The sequence below is a fragment of the Vombatus ursinus genome, unplaced genomic scaffold, assembly GCF_900497805.2.
Source record: "Vombatus ursinus unplaced genomic scaffold, bare-nosed wombat genome assembly UNPS02015255.1, whole genome shotgun sequence".
NCBI lineage: Eukaryota > Metazoa > Chordata > Mammalia > Diprotodontia > Vombatidae > Vombatus > Vombatus ursinus.
The window spans coordinates 20465567-20482919 of record NW_020955033.1 but is presented as its reverse complement, the minus strand read 5'-3'; the positions used below and the strand labels follow the sequence as shown (position 1 = coordinate 20482919).

Below are 17353 nucleotides of genomic sequence, written 5' to 3'. Positions count from 1 at the left end.
AAGTGTATAAAGGTGCAGGGAACAGTTGCAAATGTGCATTGATATAGGGAGTTTCCTCACTGGGAGTTCCCTCCACCATTTCAATCACAGGTCCAGACCAAAAACAGCCACAAAACAACCCTGTGAAGTAGATGCTACAGGTATTATTATCCCTGTTTTCCAGGTGAGAAAAGACACAGAAGTTGAATATTTGACTTGGTCATGGAGTCCCCAAGACAGCAAGTGTCAAAGGAGGGATTTGAATCAAAAACCTTCCAGACTCAAAGCCCACAGCCTTTTCCACTACACTTCACTGCCTTGCTATCAAGGATTTCTAAAAACACATATTATCATCTTCTATTTAGTAAACTGGTGGTGTTTTTTTCCCTTGTACAGTCTTTTTTTTGTTTGGGAAAGAAGTGGTTAAGGTAAGTTCAAGTTACCACTGTCTCCTCTACTAGATCTAAATTATTGTCTGAAGTCTAGAAGGGAAGGTTGAAGGTTTCCTTCTTTTAAATTTAAACACATCTTTCTGTAAAAGTTAATTCTGGACTGCTCAGAATGAATTATAGACTTGATACAATAAAACGATAAACTAACATAATAAAAACAGCTGAAAACAAAATCAATATTACCTTATAACATGCAAGTTACCACCATCTAAAGCATTCCTAGTTTTAAAACATTTAAAAAGTAATATAATTTACTTTTAAATAAAATAAGTCATATTAAACTTAATGATTTAGTTACTAGTGATATATTATTGTGGAAGAATCAGTGGGAAATGACAAGGATATTAAAAAGCATTCATCAATTTTTTAATAAGAGCATCAACATTAATATTAGACAGGCAACTTGTCAATGTAAATAGAATGCTAGGCATGGGAATAAGGAACACTTAGGATGGAACCCCACCTCTGACACTAACTAGCTGTGTGACTACAGATGGCTCTGTCTCCTATCCTTACTTTCTTCATCGGGAGTTAGCACCTACCTCACAGGGGTCTTAAGAGACTCAAAAGATACTATTCATTAAAGCACTTCATGAACTTTAAAACACTATCTAAATAGGTCCTTAACTGTGACATTTTATTCATATTTATGTTCTTACTTGTTAAAAGAAAAAACAGAAATTGTCACTATTACAGTAAATGATAATAACTATAATAAACATACAATGAGGACTTGGAGCCTGGAAGTCCTGGGTTACTAATGTGACCTTAGCAAGTCACTCAGCAACTTTCTAAGATTTACCTACTAAATCATAGATGGATTGACAGGGAGTATTTGAAATAGAATCATTAGCATTTTCCCCAAAAGCCTGTTTCCCTGCTTCCACGCTCTTCATCCTATATATCAAGGACATATTAACCTTAGTGGACAATTCAGATTCAAACACTATTCTGATGAAAAAAAAAAAAATTCTTAGCCTGGCATTTGAAGTTCTCTACAATATGGATATCACTTAAGGCTTTCCAGCCTCAGTTCACACTATTCTTCAATCACTAAATCCATAACAAATTTTCCCAACAATCTCATCCCACCTCCCCACAGCACACAAACTACTACTTATATTCCAAGACACTCTAAATGTGAAATCCTACCCTACTTATCAAGGTCCAACTAAAAAATTGCCTCTTCCAGGTAGCCTATCCTGATCATCTTAGCCAATCTATCTTCTTTGAATTCTCTTAAGACTTTCCCATATACTTATACTATTCCCAAAATTTGGGAATATCTTAAGAATTGAAAGAATGAACATCTAAGTGACTACTCTGCACAATGAACTGGGGATATAAATACAAAATCGGAGACCACCCCTGCTCTCAAGGAGATCATATTCTAATAGTGGAAACAAGACATATAGGAAGTTTCAGCTTCAAGTCCAATGGAAAAGCACAGTGGCTATTAAGGGTGCAGTAGCAAAGCAGATGGCACTGTTTCTTTAACGTTGTTTCCACTGATTTTTTTTCCTGATGTTGAACTCCTTGACAGAAACCAAGACCAGTGGGGTTGAGAACTTTCTTTTCTGGGTCTTCAGTAATTGCGATTGTTGAGAAGTTTGCTTCAGCACCTATAGAAGCAATTGCCGGGTCTCATCTCCATAGGGGTCAATTCCCAGGATGATAGATCCTGGACCTGGGATGGAACCATGCACTCTTGGGCTTACCTGTCCAACAGTATTCACTGATGAGTGACTGGTGTTGGTAGTAGCAATGAAGGTCAGTGCCTTCTCCTCAGGGATTATTCCTCCCCTCTATGATAGCTGGCTCAGTGGATAGAACACTGGGCCTAGAGTCAGGAAGACGTATCTTCAAGAGTTCAAATCTGGCCTCAGAGACTAGCTGTGTGACCAACTCTGGGCAAGTCACTTAACCCTGTTTGCCTCATCTCTTCTTGCATAAATGAGCTGGAGAAGGAAATGGCAAACCACTCTGATATCTTTGCTAAGAAAACCCCAAATGGGGTCACAAAAAATCAGACACAACTGAACAATAGCGTGAGCTGGGGGATTAGGCTGGTGGTCGAGGAGCACTGCTAATTCTAGGGCTCTTAAATTCAGAGTTCTATGCAATCTCCATCAAAGTCTGAAGAGAGGTGGTAGTGTAGGTGATCAGTGGTGTAAGTAGTTTGATCTGCCCAGCACATACTGCCAATGGTCCCTCCTTCAGCATGCCTTGCTGCTTCAACTAGGCATCCCTATAGGGGATAGGTGGTAAGTGACAAGGATCACTAGCCCATCTGCCACACAGTAGCCACTTCCCTGGAAGATGACCAAGGAAACTGGGCTTGAAGCAAGACCATTAATAACAGCTATCATTTATATAATGTTTTTAAGGTTTACAAAGGGCTTTACAAATATTATATCATTTGATCCCCCTAACAACCCTAAGAAGCAGACACTATCATTATCCCAATCTTTACAGAAGAAGAAACCTAAGATCTAAAGTTCAATTTAAACTCAGGTCTTCCTGATTCCCGGTTCAGTGCTTTATTGACTTTACCACCTAGCTACCTAATTTCCCCCATTGGTGGCAGCTGGTCATCAGTGGTGGTGGTGGTGGCAGTGGTGGTGTCAAAGATGACCCACTTCTCCACAGAATTACTTACCACAATGATGAGTACGGGGGCAAGGCTGGAAGTAGGACTGGTACTGAGCTCATTCCACTCTGCATCTGCTACTCTGCCTGGCCTCAACTCCACAGACAAGATGTCCTACCCAGGTTAAGCTCATCACTTATCACCATACTAACTTCTTGCCATGACAAATACCACCTCCCCCTCAGCCTCCTCTCCCTTCTGACTGGAGGGTAGAGTACCAAATTTCTCCCAATACCTTCTTTTATAGAACACAGAAACAAGACTTCTTGATCCACATCATTCTGCATCTTTGGCTCTGCCTAGTTTCAGCTCCACAGAATAAGCTGTCCCAGCACCAGGTACCCCCTAGACTCTTCCCCCACCCCCACTTTCCTACCTCCTTTTGTATGATGTCTCCCCCAAACCCATTAGATCTTAAACTTCCTGAGGGTAGGGACTGCTTTTTCTTTTTTTATCCCCAGTGCTTAACAGTGTCTGGCACATAGCAGGCATTTAATAAATGTTTATTGGATTAGACTAAGGGACACTGCCATCCCCAGGAGCCTGGGCTAACCTGTCCAACCATGGTAGTTGGTCAGTGGTTGGTGCTGTTATTGATGAAGAAGGTAAGCCCCTTTTCCACATGGAATGTTCCCTTCAATGATGACTGTGGGAGGTAGGCTGATGTTCTGGAGGACACTACTATTCCTGGAGTTCTTGGGTTCAGGGTCCTGGGTTAAAGCCATCATGGTCTGAGGGGAGGTGGTTAAGATGGTGGCAATGGTTTAACATTTATCTCTACTAGGTTTTAACTCTTTGCTAACAGAAGGCTGCTCAATGCAGGCTAAATAATTTGTATTAAGGTTTTTAAAAACCTCAAAGAACAATCTAATACTTGCCCTCTGGAAGATGGTACTCTCTGCTATTTTTAAAGACTCCAAAGATGGAGACTGAGAACACCTTTGTGATCCACTCCAGAATCTAACAACCTTCACTGTATATATTTAATTAGGTGTGGGAGGGAAGTCTGACCTGATTGATACAGATCTATAATTTATAGTCTTAGTTGCCTAAGGAAACTGAAAGGTTAAGTGACTTTCTCAGAGTCATACAGTTATTATTTTTAAGAGGCAGGCCTTGAATTCAACCTAGTTTTTCTGCCACCAAAGCCAGCTAAATGTGTAGCTACTTCTTATCTTTATTATCTGTATCATAAAAGTTTCACAAGTAGTTTCAGCCCACCTGCTTACATTCCATAGTCAGTAGAAACAGTCTACCATCACCTCTCAAGGAAAGGTTACCTTTTCTTTAGATTTTATCAACATTCTGACCCCATTTACATAATACAAAACCTGCATGACCTTGGGCAAACTACTCACCTCCCACAGCCCCAGTTCCCTCTCAGCTCTGTCATTTTCTACCAGTGTAACCACTAGGCAGCTGGGTGGCACAGTGGATAGAGTGCCCAGCAGATAGAATGCCCAGCCTAGAGTCATAAAGACTCATGTTCCTGAGTTTAAATCTGGCCTCACTTACTAGCTGTGTGACCAGGAGCAAGTCACTTAACCTTATCTGCCTCAGTTTTCTCATCTGTAAAATGAGCCAGAGAAGGAAATGGCAAACCACTTCAGTATCTTTGCCAAGAAAACCTCAACTGGGGTCACAGAGTCAGACATCACTGACCAACAACAAAGAATATGGTTAAGGCAATTCACCTTTCAGGGTCTCAGTTTATTCATCTTAAAAATTAGAAGGTTGTACTAAGTGAGTACTAATGTTAGTTACAGCTTTAAGTCTATGAACATGTTTTTTAAAATGAGGTGAGGGTGATTGGACTAGATCAGTTCTCTAAAATTTCAGTTTTCAGATAAAATCCCACTTTTCACAGAAAGCTTTTCCTGATCCCCCTTAATTCTAGTTCCTTCCTTCTGTTGATTATTTCCAATTTATGCCGTATGTAGTTTGTACATAATTGTTTGCATGTTGCCTCCCCCATTAGACGTGAGCAAGGGCTATCTTTTTTACCTTCTCTGTATCTTTATATATTTAACACAAGGTCTGGCTCACCTCACAGTAGATGTTTAATAAATATTCTGACTGACTCAAAGTCTTAAGAATCTTGAGGGGCAGAAGGAGGAGAAAAAGACAGAGGAGAAAGAGGAGGTGTTCGAGGAGGAATTAAAAGTACTTGACTCACAATAAGAAAAAGCTGGATTCATACTACATCTAAACATTTACTGGTTTTGTGAACCTCATCTTAATTTCTCTAAGCCTCAGTTTACTTATCTATTGGTAAAAATAACAATAACAGGACCTATGCTAATAGGATTTTTGTGAGAAGGAAGATACAATGCATATAAAAGGCTCTGAAAAATTCAAAACCTATATAAAAATGTGACCTATCATTATTAATATTTAGGTTTATAACACTTAGCTCTAGAAAGCACTTTAAAAACCCAGTTCAGTTTTTGTTGTTTTTTTTAAACAGACGAGGAACCTGAAGTTCCAAAAGATGAAGTGACCTGACAAAAGTCATAAATAAGTCGCCAAGCCAGAATTCACATCTGGGTTCTCCCATTCCAAATGCTTACATTCTTTATACTTAAGTCTTAAAAGCTGGAAATCTCCCTAACGTGTTATAAAATATAAAAACTGCATCATCGAAGCACAGCCTACGCATTAAGCTCAAAAAATAAACACCTAGGCAAACCTTTAAACCCATAGGGGAACGCTAATTTGATGGGGTTTTTTCGTTTTGGTTTTTTTTTTTAAAAGGCAGTTAACAGCATGTCAACAATATTTATAGAGCGGTCAATCCTGCGGTGACACTGGGACTTAGGGATGTCTCGGGTTCCCTTTTCTTCAACTTTAACCAAAGTAAAAACGTTTGATACGTAACAAAAATCACTTAAGAATGAAGTTTTTAAAAGTTCCAAAACTGCAGTTCACGCCGCCGCTGCTCTCCCTCTGAGCCAATTAAGGACAACACGAGGGGCCTCGGTGCCTCCCGCCGCACGGCATCCCACCTCAGGCAAAGGTCAGAGGACAGCGGGGGCGGAGGAAGGATGGCGGCGAGCACCCCAGGGGCTCCCCCTCCTCCCAGCTCCCACAGACGCCTCCACTCCCTCATTCCCGCTGGGCTCCAGGACCCCAGCGCGGAGTGGAGCGCCGACGGAAAGCGCACGGCGCGCCGCCGCTCCCCGCCCCCACCCGCGCCGCACGGGGCCTGCGCGACGGGGAGGGGGCGGGGCGTCACGAAAGTAACCCCAGAAGCGCCATGTGGGGGGCGGGAGAGCCACAAACCCCCGGGCGTCCCGCCGGCGCCCCCCCCCCCCCCCCCCCCCCCCCCCCCCCCCCGCGGTTCCCCCCCCGGCCCCCCGGGGGCCGGGGCCCCCCCCCCCCCCCCCCTCCAGCGGCTCCCTCACGAACCAGCCGCCGCCCCATCCCCGGAGAAATCAGGCGGCGCTTGACGGGGCTTTTGTACGTGTGGGAAAGTGTGCAAGAGCGCGGGGAAAAGTCCGTCAGAGAAAGCAGTGTTGCCTGCCGCCGCGCCCCCCCCCCCCCCCCCCTAGGCCACAGCCCGCGGCCCGCCCCCCCCCCCCCCGCGCGCGCGCACACACACAGCCGGCCCCCACTCAGACCCGCCCCTAGAAGGGATCTTCCCCTCCCCGCCCGTCTCCCCGGAGCGCTGCTCTACCTTCTGAATCGCCGCGGGAGTGATCTCTCCCTTGCCCCGCTGCCTTGGAGCTGCGAACGCCACCGACATATCGGCTCCTGGCAGCAGTCCCCGAGATCTAGCAAGTCCCGGGCGCTCCGGGGTGAACAGAAAACTGGAGGAGAGAAGCCTGCCTCTTGGGTGGAACCACCGGGAGACAGCGAGAGGGGGATCGCGTGGGGGCGTGCTCACGGCACGGAAGTGCTGCCCGCCAAACGCCCTCTCTCACCCTCTTTCTAGACGAGCCCCCGGGCCCCCTAGGTGGGGAAAGGGCAGCGCTTCGTGATCTCGTCGTCCTTGAGAATAGCCCGAGCGTGCCTCCTCCTCCAGCGCTCCCCCACATGCACCTTGTCATAATGGTACAGTCCGGCTATTGCCCTCCCTACGCTCCAGCGATTCAGGAAATGGTCGGGCCGCCCGCTTAGAGCCGGGGGGAGGCCGGAGCTGCCCCTGTCACAGGAAATGCGAGAGGCCGAAGCCGGCCCGCCCCTTCCACCCCAGCGCAACCCCCTGCTCCGATCGGCTGGAGCATCCTTCGAGCCGACCTCGTCTGCTGCGTGGATGACAGCGCATTCCTCTTCTCCAGATTCTCCCCACCCCTAGTTAGAACTTGTGCTCTAAGCTCGCTACTCTGCGGCGCAGGGCGGCAAAAAGCACGGGGGCGGGCGGCGCGCGACGGGAGTTTCTCCAAACTCCAAGAGCATCCGCTGAACAGAGAGAAGGGGAAAGGTGGGGAGGAGGAAGAAGGTGAAAGTGGATTTGCTGCCCGAAAGTAAACAGCGAAGCCTAGGAGATGCGTCCCGAGCGCAGGTCTCGGTGGACTGTGTTTCTGGTGCAAGGACGCACACCAAGCCGGACCTGGGGGGGGGGGGGGGGGGGGGGGGGGGGGGGTGGAGTGGAAGAGGACTGAGTCTTAGAGTCAGCCTACCTTGGAAGGAAAGCACAGTCGCACAATGGCCCCCAAGCAGCGGTAGATGTTTGTCAAAGAGCAACGCCCAAGCTCGATGGAGGAGTGCTTGAGAAACACGCTTCTTAGAGGGGAAACCAGGAACCCCTCCTAGTTTAGACCTCCCTGTCCGAAATCGGGTCTTGGGACGCTGCTTTTCTTTCCCTACAAATCACAAAGTAGGAGAAGGAAAGTTAGTGCCCAAACTGCGAGGGGAATTTTTGGACGGAGTTGATTAAGTTCTTCTCCTCTTCGGAAAATCCTAACTTACTGTATAAGCAAGCTTCCCGAGATTATATTGTTGTTGTTTTTAAAGTGTATATATTTTGATGGGTTTTACCATAAAAATAAATCACATCAATTTAATCAATTCAAATTGTTTCTTCAGTTGTATGCAGGGCCAACAAAACCTTGTCCAAAAAGGGAAAATATTAGCATTTGCTGACTACTTTTGTAGATGGAATGCTCTCTTCTATAAATGTTTTCCTTACAACTCAAAACTAATATTATCCCAAGAGCAACCACAACCTATCTTATCTGTATATATCTTGTCTGTACATAGTTGTTTGCATGTTGGCTCTCCCCTTAGAATGTAAGTTCCTTACAGAATCCGGTTTTGCCTTTTTGATATCCCCAGGTGTGCTTGGTACATAAGTCCTTAATAAATGATAGTTGACTGACATAAATAAATATTTGGTAACTCATAATATGTTAAGCTCACATTTCTACAGTACTTTAGAGTTGATGAAGCACTTTGTTTAGAGCAACTCCTGACAAAATCAGTACAAATATCATTCTATGTAAAAGATGTGAAAACTGAGGCTCAGAATGATTATGACTTGCCCAAGGGCACAGAACTAGTAAAGGAGGGTGTCAGGTCCCCTAACTCCAAAACCAAAAGTTTAGCCCTCCCACCCTTCATTACTGGCGGCCCAGGGAAAACCTGGACAAGAGTTGCTGGAAAAAAGCATCAGAAAGGAGAGAAGCACTTACACTCCAATTAAAAATCTAGCAAAGAAGATGAGTTTTTTAGCACAAGTCTCAGAGATATCTTTCTAGCAACCCCAAATTTAAGGAGTCTAGGACCCATTTTCTGAACAATGCTGTTTTCCGGAGAGTTTTCTTGCTACCAAGAGGAGTTCTTGGGTAGCAGCAGCTTTGGGGTTGCCTTTCTAGCAATCAACCATATAGCACTTATTAAGTGCCTGCAGTGTGCACTGTGCTAGGAACTGGGGCTAGTAGGACAAAAGTGAAACAGTTTTTGCCCTAAAGAAGCTTACGTTCTGTGTAACAACACATAGTAGGCCCTGATGGAAAGTTTGTTGATTCTAAATCATCCAGTGCCTTAGTTGTCCCTACCAGTTTTGTTTCATCTGAGTATGTGATTTGCTGCCAAAACACAGATGCCTGGGGGGTACACAACTGAAGACCTCTTCTACATTGACATTGAACCATTCATTGCCAACTATCATCTAATTCACATCTCTCCATCTCCTCCACAAGAATAGTATGAGACACTCTAAAGTTTAGTTCAAATTAAGGTAAACTCTTGTCTACAGCATTCCCCTCATCTATCAGTTTAATAATTTTGTCAAAAAAAGGAAATGAGGTTCACTTGGCATGACCTATTCTTAGTTCTTTGCAATTACTGCTTCCTTCTTTCTAATATGACCAGGACAGCATTGTTACCTTAAGGTCTTTCATGAAAGCTGGAGAGCCTTTTACACACCTCTGTGGAGATCTAGATCAAAGCAATAGTTTGAGATTTCCAAGAGAACTATGGACATGAATAAAATGAACCAAACATGCCAAATCAAACCTGATCCACATAGATGCATATAGAAAGGCTGGGTGCTTTTATGAATTACAGAATTCAACTACAACCTGAGGTCTCCTCTTAAATTAACAAGGTCCTCAGTGAACGAAGTAGATATCAGTTACAAGTCAGCTATTTCCTCTACCAAAAATTTTTTTAAATGCAAAAGTCAATAGCTGAGTCAATAAACACTTATTAAGCACCTACTTTATGCCAGGTATTGTGCTAAGTGAAGGACCCATAAGCACACATTTGTAGATACTTAAAAAATTAGCTCATCATTGCCATTAAATTCTCCTGAGAGGTAAAGATAACTATAGGACTACTAAATATGTATTTCACATTCACCTCAGATTTCTACTTTCAGGCTCTTTGGTCCTTTCAGTTGCACAATACTCCTGGTGATGGTACCCTTCTCCAAGAAGGTAGTGTTGAAATCATTTCCTGCTGGGTAACAAGCTCCTATCTTCTCAAACTCTAAAAGTAACGACAGGGCTGGAAACATCCATTTCACAGGGTTACTATTTAGTGACCTTGGCTCAGGAAAAAAGAACAAAACAAAACACAAAACAGAAGCTGCAGCCAAGGACTTAAGGTCCCTATCTCAGCCTCTTCCAGGCAAGTACATGAAGTTTCCATTGTTGCCAGTGAAGAGTTGAGGAGTAAGGGAGTGGGTAGAGAAACCCACCACCATCATGACTTCACTGGAAGTCCAAAAAAAAGCTAGTGTTGGCAATTTTCCAACAAAAAGATCTTTAAAAAAAAAAAAGGAAGAAGCCATCTCTCCTTGCTCCTTATAACCCAGATTGGTTCCTATTTCAGTCACCAATCACCTTTGACACAACCCCCTGCAATGGGAACACATGAAGAACAATTAGGAACTGCTTGGTCACTTAAGTCATTTTAGCAAAAAGCCAGGGCGTGTGGTCTACCAAAAAGGAGCCAGGGGATATGTTCCACCCTATGCTCCCTGTTACATATATTTACATGAAATTAATTCTAATCAATTGAGAGAAAGGTCCCAGGATATTAGGTAGATCCTCTACAGATTTATAGAAAGAAATATGCAAGAGTTGCACAGGATGAGAAAATGTGGATGAGTTGGGCTCTGGAAGGGCTTACCTACATTGACAAGATCACAGATCCATTGAAAAATGAGGTTGATTTTTCTAGAGCTAAAATGTTTTTATTTGTTTTATTGCACATGAAATTTTTTAGAAAAACAAGGGGGAAAACTACCTAGAGGAAGGCTTCAAGTACATTTTAGAGAGCTTTTCAGAGAGCAATATATGCAGGGACAAGAATTTCACAGAATAAGAATGAACCCATGGGTTGTGATCTGCACTGGTGAAGGAATGCATAGTTAGTGTTCACACTTTAGAATATTTTACCCGCTTAAAGTAATACATTTGTATATATGTTTATCATAGAAAATTGCACAAAGTGGCATTGTAGTTAACTCAGTTTTATCTAGTTATACATCTCTCTCCTTAATTCCATTCCCACATCACCAAGTATTTGTTGAACACCTCTATTTGAATGGTCAATCAGCATGACATTCTGAATGTCCAAAAGGAACTCATTATCCTCCCCTAAACTTGTTCTTCTTTCAAAACTTGCTTATTTCTATTAAGGACACTACCTTTCTCTCAATTACTCAAATTCATAACCTCTGGGTCTCTCTTCCATATTCCCCCACACCCCATACAAATCAGTTACCAAATCTTTTTGATTCAAGCTACATAACACCTCTGGAATATATCATTTTCTACATTCACATTACCAATACCCCAACATTCAGTCCCTTATTATTTCTCAGCTAGATTAGTGTAAGAGCCTCCTAATAGGGTCTCTTTGCTTCCAGTTCTCTCCTTTCTCCTACCTATTCCTCGAAACACTGACCAAATGGTCTTCCTAGGGCATAGATCTAAGCATGTCACTCCCCTGCTCTTTAAAAACATGAATGGTTCCCTACTAATCTGGGATAAAATACAGACTTTTTACCCTGGCTTTTAAGGTGCTTTAATGTTGTTCTATCTTTCCTTTCTCACCTTATTATATCTTTGTGAATTCTACTTTCTGGCTGAGTGGGACAACTAGCTATTCCTTAAACGAGATGCTACATCTCCTGCCTCTGTAGTCACAAAAGCTGCCCTCCGCATACCTCGAATGAACTCCCTCTTACTTACCATTTTTCATAATTCTCCCTTCAAAGGTCAGACCAGGGGCCACCTCTTTGCTGCCCTGAGTAATTTGCATTACCTCCTTTCTCAAATTACTTGGTATTTACTTATATGAATACATGATGTATTCTTCTGATACAAATTAAGCTTCTTACATTTATTTTTTGCCTTGTATCCCCAGCACCTGGCACAGCACCGTGCACATAGTAAATGCTTAATAAATGCTTGTTTAAGTGAAGGAATATTTTAAAGGCAGTTGCTATAGTATAAAGGGCACTGGACTCAGCATCAGAAAAACCTAGAAGTCTGAATGTCACTAATCAGCTTACTTTCCTGAGCCTCAGTTTTTTCATATGTAAAATGAGGACACCAATACTTGCACTACTTACCTTAAAAGACTGCTGTGAAAAAAGAGCTTTGTAAACTGTATGGTATCAGGGAATTCTCAATAGAAAAAAAAAATATATATATATATATATATATCTGTAAAATTTATAACACTTGACCATTTTTCTATATATATAAAGTATGTATTTGCATTAACAGTTTATATCACTTGAATATATATGTATATACATATAGTTTTCAAAGGAAGAAAATCTATGAAAAATTCTCTAAATCACTAATAATTAGAGAAAAGCAACTTAAGGAAGCAGAACAGCTGAATTTCCCCTCCACAAACTCTTCCAAACAGATCTAGAAAATGCACCAGATCAAATCCTGATGGGGAAGAAAAAAAAAAGTCATGAGTCATTTGCCCAACCTAGCTAGTCATAGGGAGACAGAGATGTTTTCAGACACTGAGGACTGCCAGGGGCACTGCACAAGCACCCCAGCACCCAGGGACAGGCTGTGCATCAGGACAAGAGGAAGATCCAGAGCCATCCCAAATATCACCAGACCCAGTCCAGAGCGTACCAACAGAGACAGGTGAGAACTTGGCAGTTTTATCACCCACTACAGAACTCAGTTCCAGGTCACAGATCCAGGGCAGATCAAGAAGTTCCCTGGTGGGGAGGCCCCCAGCAGCGTAATGAGAAAGGAGGAAGTTCAGAAGGCAGCTGCAGTGTGGCTCAGAGTCCAAGCAAAGAATAAGATCTCAGTTCTGGCATCTAGCCCAACTGCAGAGGAATGCAGGGCCGGAATCCCAAACCAAAGGGTAACCTAAAGTGCTGCCACTCTGAACCAAAAGAGCTTCCAGCTGGCTGATAAAGGCTGAGTCCAGCAGCAGTCTCCTCTTTCTCAGACCCAAACCCAGGTCAGCAACTTGCAGAGATCAGACCATGGGGGCAACAATCAGGCTTTGCCCTAGATCAGACAAGTTTGGGAGCACTGAAAGCTTGCAGGTCTCAGACTGTCCCTGAGATCTTAACACAACACTCAATACCCCAAGAAAGCAGCAACATGATCAGCACAGACCTTCCCTCTAAAAGCATGGCAAAACTAGATCCTAACATCAAGTCTGAATTCAGGAAGGATGAAAGCATGAACAAACAAAAAAAGAATTCCATCAGAAAGGAGTTACAGTGGCAGGGAAGCTCAAGATACAAATCTAGAAGAAGAGAAAGACACCAAAACATCTATAAGCAAAGCCTCAAAGGAAAACACAGCTTGGGCACAAAGTCAACTAGAATTCCTAGAAGAAATAAAGCAAGAGTCGAAAGAGTTTTAAAAAACTGTTTTTATCAAGGAAAAGAGAGAACTTGAGGGGAAAATAGGAAAAGAAATGAGTTATAGAAGAAAGAACTGGAAAGCGAATTAACAACTTGGTACAAAAGTTGTAAAACTTTGTCAATACAACGAACTCACTGAAAATTAAAACGGGCTAAATAGAAGTCAGTTACTCCACAGGGCAACAAGAAATACTGAAGTCAAAAGGCTGAAAATGTAGGAGAAAATATAAATTATCTCAAAGCAAAAATAACTGACCTGGCAAAAAAGAGACCAGTTTTGTTTTGTTTTTTTTCCCCAGGGGAAAAATCAAAGAGATTGAGGAGAAAAAAACTTAAGAATCATTGGACTTTCTGAAAATCATGACCAAAACAAGGAGCCTAGACATCATATTTAAAGATCTTAAGAGAAAACTGTCTGGCTCTCTTAGAACCAGAGGGCAAAATGGAAAGAGAAAGAATTTAACTGTCACCTCCTAAAAGAAACCCCAAAGTGAAGACTCCCAGAAACATCATAGCCAACATCCAAAAGAAAAAATACTACAAGCAGCCAGAAAAAAAAGAATTCAAGTATCAAGGAGCCACAGTTAAGATCACACATTATCTATCAGCCACCACTATAAAAGAGCAGAGAATTCAATATACAATTTTCCAGAAGGCAAAGGATATAGACATACAGCCAAGAATAACTTACCCAGTAAAACTGAATATCACCTTACAGGGGAAAAAAAGATCTTTAATAAAGTAGAGGACTGGCAAGCATTCCTGATGAAAAGGCCAAAGCTTCCTAGAAACTTGGAAGTTCAAACATAGGAGTGATAAGAAACATAAAAAGATAAACATGAATAAACAATGATAAAAGATGAAACAAGGATAAACTGTTGATGTTCTGATATGGGAGAATTATGTATGTGTACCCTTTGAACTCTATCATGATGGGTGTGGCATTATAGAGGAAATTAAAGCTTGGGGTGTTTCTGTTATATCTTTATGATGTTAAAAGACTGGAAAGAGAGAGGAAGAAGAATATATAGGGAAAGGGGGCAGGAGGAGGTAAAGAAAATTATCTTAAGTAATCAAGGTGCACAAGTAAACATCAATATAAACAAAGAAGAGGGAGTGGAGAGGAGGAAGGCTGACACTGGAACCTCACTCTCATCTGAACTGGTCAAAAGAAGGAAGAATACACACATACACACACACACACACACACACACACAGAGTTAAGTACAGAAATACATTTCATTCAACAAGGAAATTGGAGGGAAGAGAAGGGAGAAGGAAATAGAAGTTAGATTAAGGGAGGAATTAGTCCTAAACAAAATAAACTCTAAGGATATACATACGTGCGTGTGTGTGTGTTGTGTGTGTGTGTATGTATGTATGTATCTATCTGTCTTTTTAAAGTGGCAAAGAATGGGAATTGGAGGGAGTGCCCATTAAGTGGAGAATGGATGAACAAATCGTGAAATATAAATGTGATAGAAGGCCACTGTGTTGAACTCTTATCAAGGTAATGATCAACCATGATTCCAGAGAATTGATGAGGAAGCACACTACCTACTTCTTGATATAGAGGCATGCAATTCAGAATGCAGAATGAGACAAAAAAAATTTTGGACATAGTCAATGTGGAAATTTGTATCGATCAAATGTTTGGAATGGGTTTTGTTTTTCTTGTATTCTTAGTGTGTGGGGAGGGTTTTGAAGCGGGAGGATGTGAATGAGGACTTTGGCTGATTAAAACTCTTTTTTAAGCAACTTTGACCTCATATCTATTAGATTGGCAAAGAGAACGGAAGAGGAAAATAATAGGTGTTGGAGAGCCAATGGCAAAACAAGTGGACAGCCCTATTAGCTATTCCCAGCTATTCTGGGAAAGTCATTAATTTGGAACTCTGACCAGATAGTTCCCAAACTCCACATACTCTTTGACACAGCTATACCACTACCATGCCAATACCCCAAAGAAATTAAAGAGGAAAAAGATCAACATATACAATGATAGTTAAAGCAGTTCTTTTTACGGTAACCAAACAACGAAAACTAAGGGAATGTCCTAGTATTGGGGAATGTGGTATATTAATGTAACAAATTGTGGTATATTAATGTCATGGAATATAAAAATGATGAAATGGAAACTTTCTTAGGAAATTTTGAAGACCTTCATGAATGAACACAGAGTGAAGAGAGAAGAAATAGATCAATTTATACAATGATAACATAACTGAGAAAAATAATTTTAAAAGGCTTTAAAATTCTGATCAATGCAATGATGAATCCAAGTCCAATAGAATGAAGATGAAACATGCCACTCACCTCCTGAGAGAGAAATGATAAACTTAAAATCCAGAAAAAGACATACATTTTTAGGTATAGCTAATGTAGGAATTTGTTTTGCTAGTTTATGAAACTATAGATCGAAAGTTTTGTTTTATTTTGTTTTTCATTTGTTCAGTGGGAGATGGGGGGAGGAGAGAAGGGTAGTGGAAGGGACAGATTAATTTGTAAAACATGTTAAATGAAAAATAAAAATAAATATTTGGAAAAAAAAGATATATAGCTCCCAAGTGGACAAGACAACATCTGTCAACATGGGGCCTGAACATATTCCTTTCTCCAGGGAGCAAAGGATTGCATTTATATGGTTTTTAAGTGGAAAACAGGAAGGGTCCCAAAGCCAAAGGGCAAAGCGTCCCAGGATTTTAATGTATTTAGCAAATAATACAAAGCCACAGATACACACCTAGTAAGAAATAATATTAGAAAATTGTAGACTTCAGAGTGATTGAGGGCTGACAGCTAGGAAACCCAAGCCTCTAGTTTTTGTAGGGAAATTTCCTTTGCTAGCCGACTTTAAACAAATCAACTATCTCACTCACAGGTCCTTGGAACAGGAAAACTGTTTTGCTTCCCTAGAATTCCCCCAGCACCTTTACTTTGAGGGCAGGGAGGGACGAGGAGAATGAATAATATACTTTTCATTTACTGGTTTTAGCTATTTCTGAGAATGAAAAGGTCTCTGGATAAACAATCTGTTACCATGGATTCCAAATGCATTTGCCTTGATTGTAATGGAACTTAGTCCTATTCCCACAGTAAATATCTCCTCACTGAGACAATGGGTGTCCAGCTTCTTTCAAGTCCTAGTTAAAATCGCATGAAGGTTTTTCTAGTGTCTCTTAATGTGAATGCCTTCCTTTTAAGATTACTATCAATTTAACCAGTATATATCTTGTTCGTACATAGATGTTTGCATATTATAACACGAGTTCCTTCAGGGAAAACACTTTTTTACCTTCTATGTATCCCTAACACTTAGCACAGCACCTGGTACATAGTAAGCCAAATAATGCTTCCTGTATTGAAAAAATAAAAAGGAAAAAGGGATGTAGGCAATATAAAAACAAAAGATACAAATTAATCTATTTTCTAAACTTCAATTAAAAAACAGTAAAGACACGCACACACAGTCATATAAATGAGTTATTATTTAGATACTTATCACCTGAGGAGGCTAAATAGCCCCTAATATTTAGACAAAAACTGCCATATGAGATTAGAGCTTTTCAACTAGAAAGAACTAAGAAGTAATAAGCCCTGCCCTCCCTAAGTATAGACCCACTAAGCAGTGGAATAGACTCCTAGGCCAAAATTACAGAAGGGGCTTTCTTGGTTCTTGTCTTGAATATGTCTTGAAGATCACATGACCCAATAAGGAAAATCCTTAGGTTTTTATATCATCTCCCCAAAAGCAACTGTCAAGCCTGCCAAATAGTCAATAGGCATTTATTATTTTTTATTAAGTTTTCTGATAAGGGGCTCATTTCTAAAATATATAAGGAACAGAATTGAAATTGAAACAAATAAGAACCATTCTTCAATTGGTTATGAGCCAAAGGATATGAATAGCCAGTTTTTTAGAGAAAGAAATCCAAAGTATCAAGAGCCAAATGGAAAAAA

The 17353-nt window shown here is 41.5% G+C and overlaps 1 protein-coding gene across 3 annotated transcripts in view; it reads right to left on the bottom strand.

Moving 5' to 3' along the window:
• The window catches only part of LOC114031861 (protein SSXT), a 94820-nt gene extending 87917 nt beyond the window's left edge, over positions 1-6903 (bottom strand). For all 3 annotated transcript variants that reach the window (XM_027847037.1, XM_027847039.1, XM_027847041.1), the window contains exon 1: positions 6758-6903. In XM_027847037.1, coding sequence (XP_027702838.1) covers positions 6758-6826 — 69 coding nt within the window. In that variant the 5' untranslated portion in view covers positions 6827-6903. The remainder of the gene's footprint in view (positions 1-6757) is intronic.
• Between the last annotated feature and the right edge of the window lie 10450 nt (positions 6904-17353).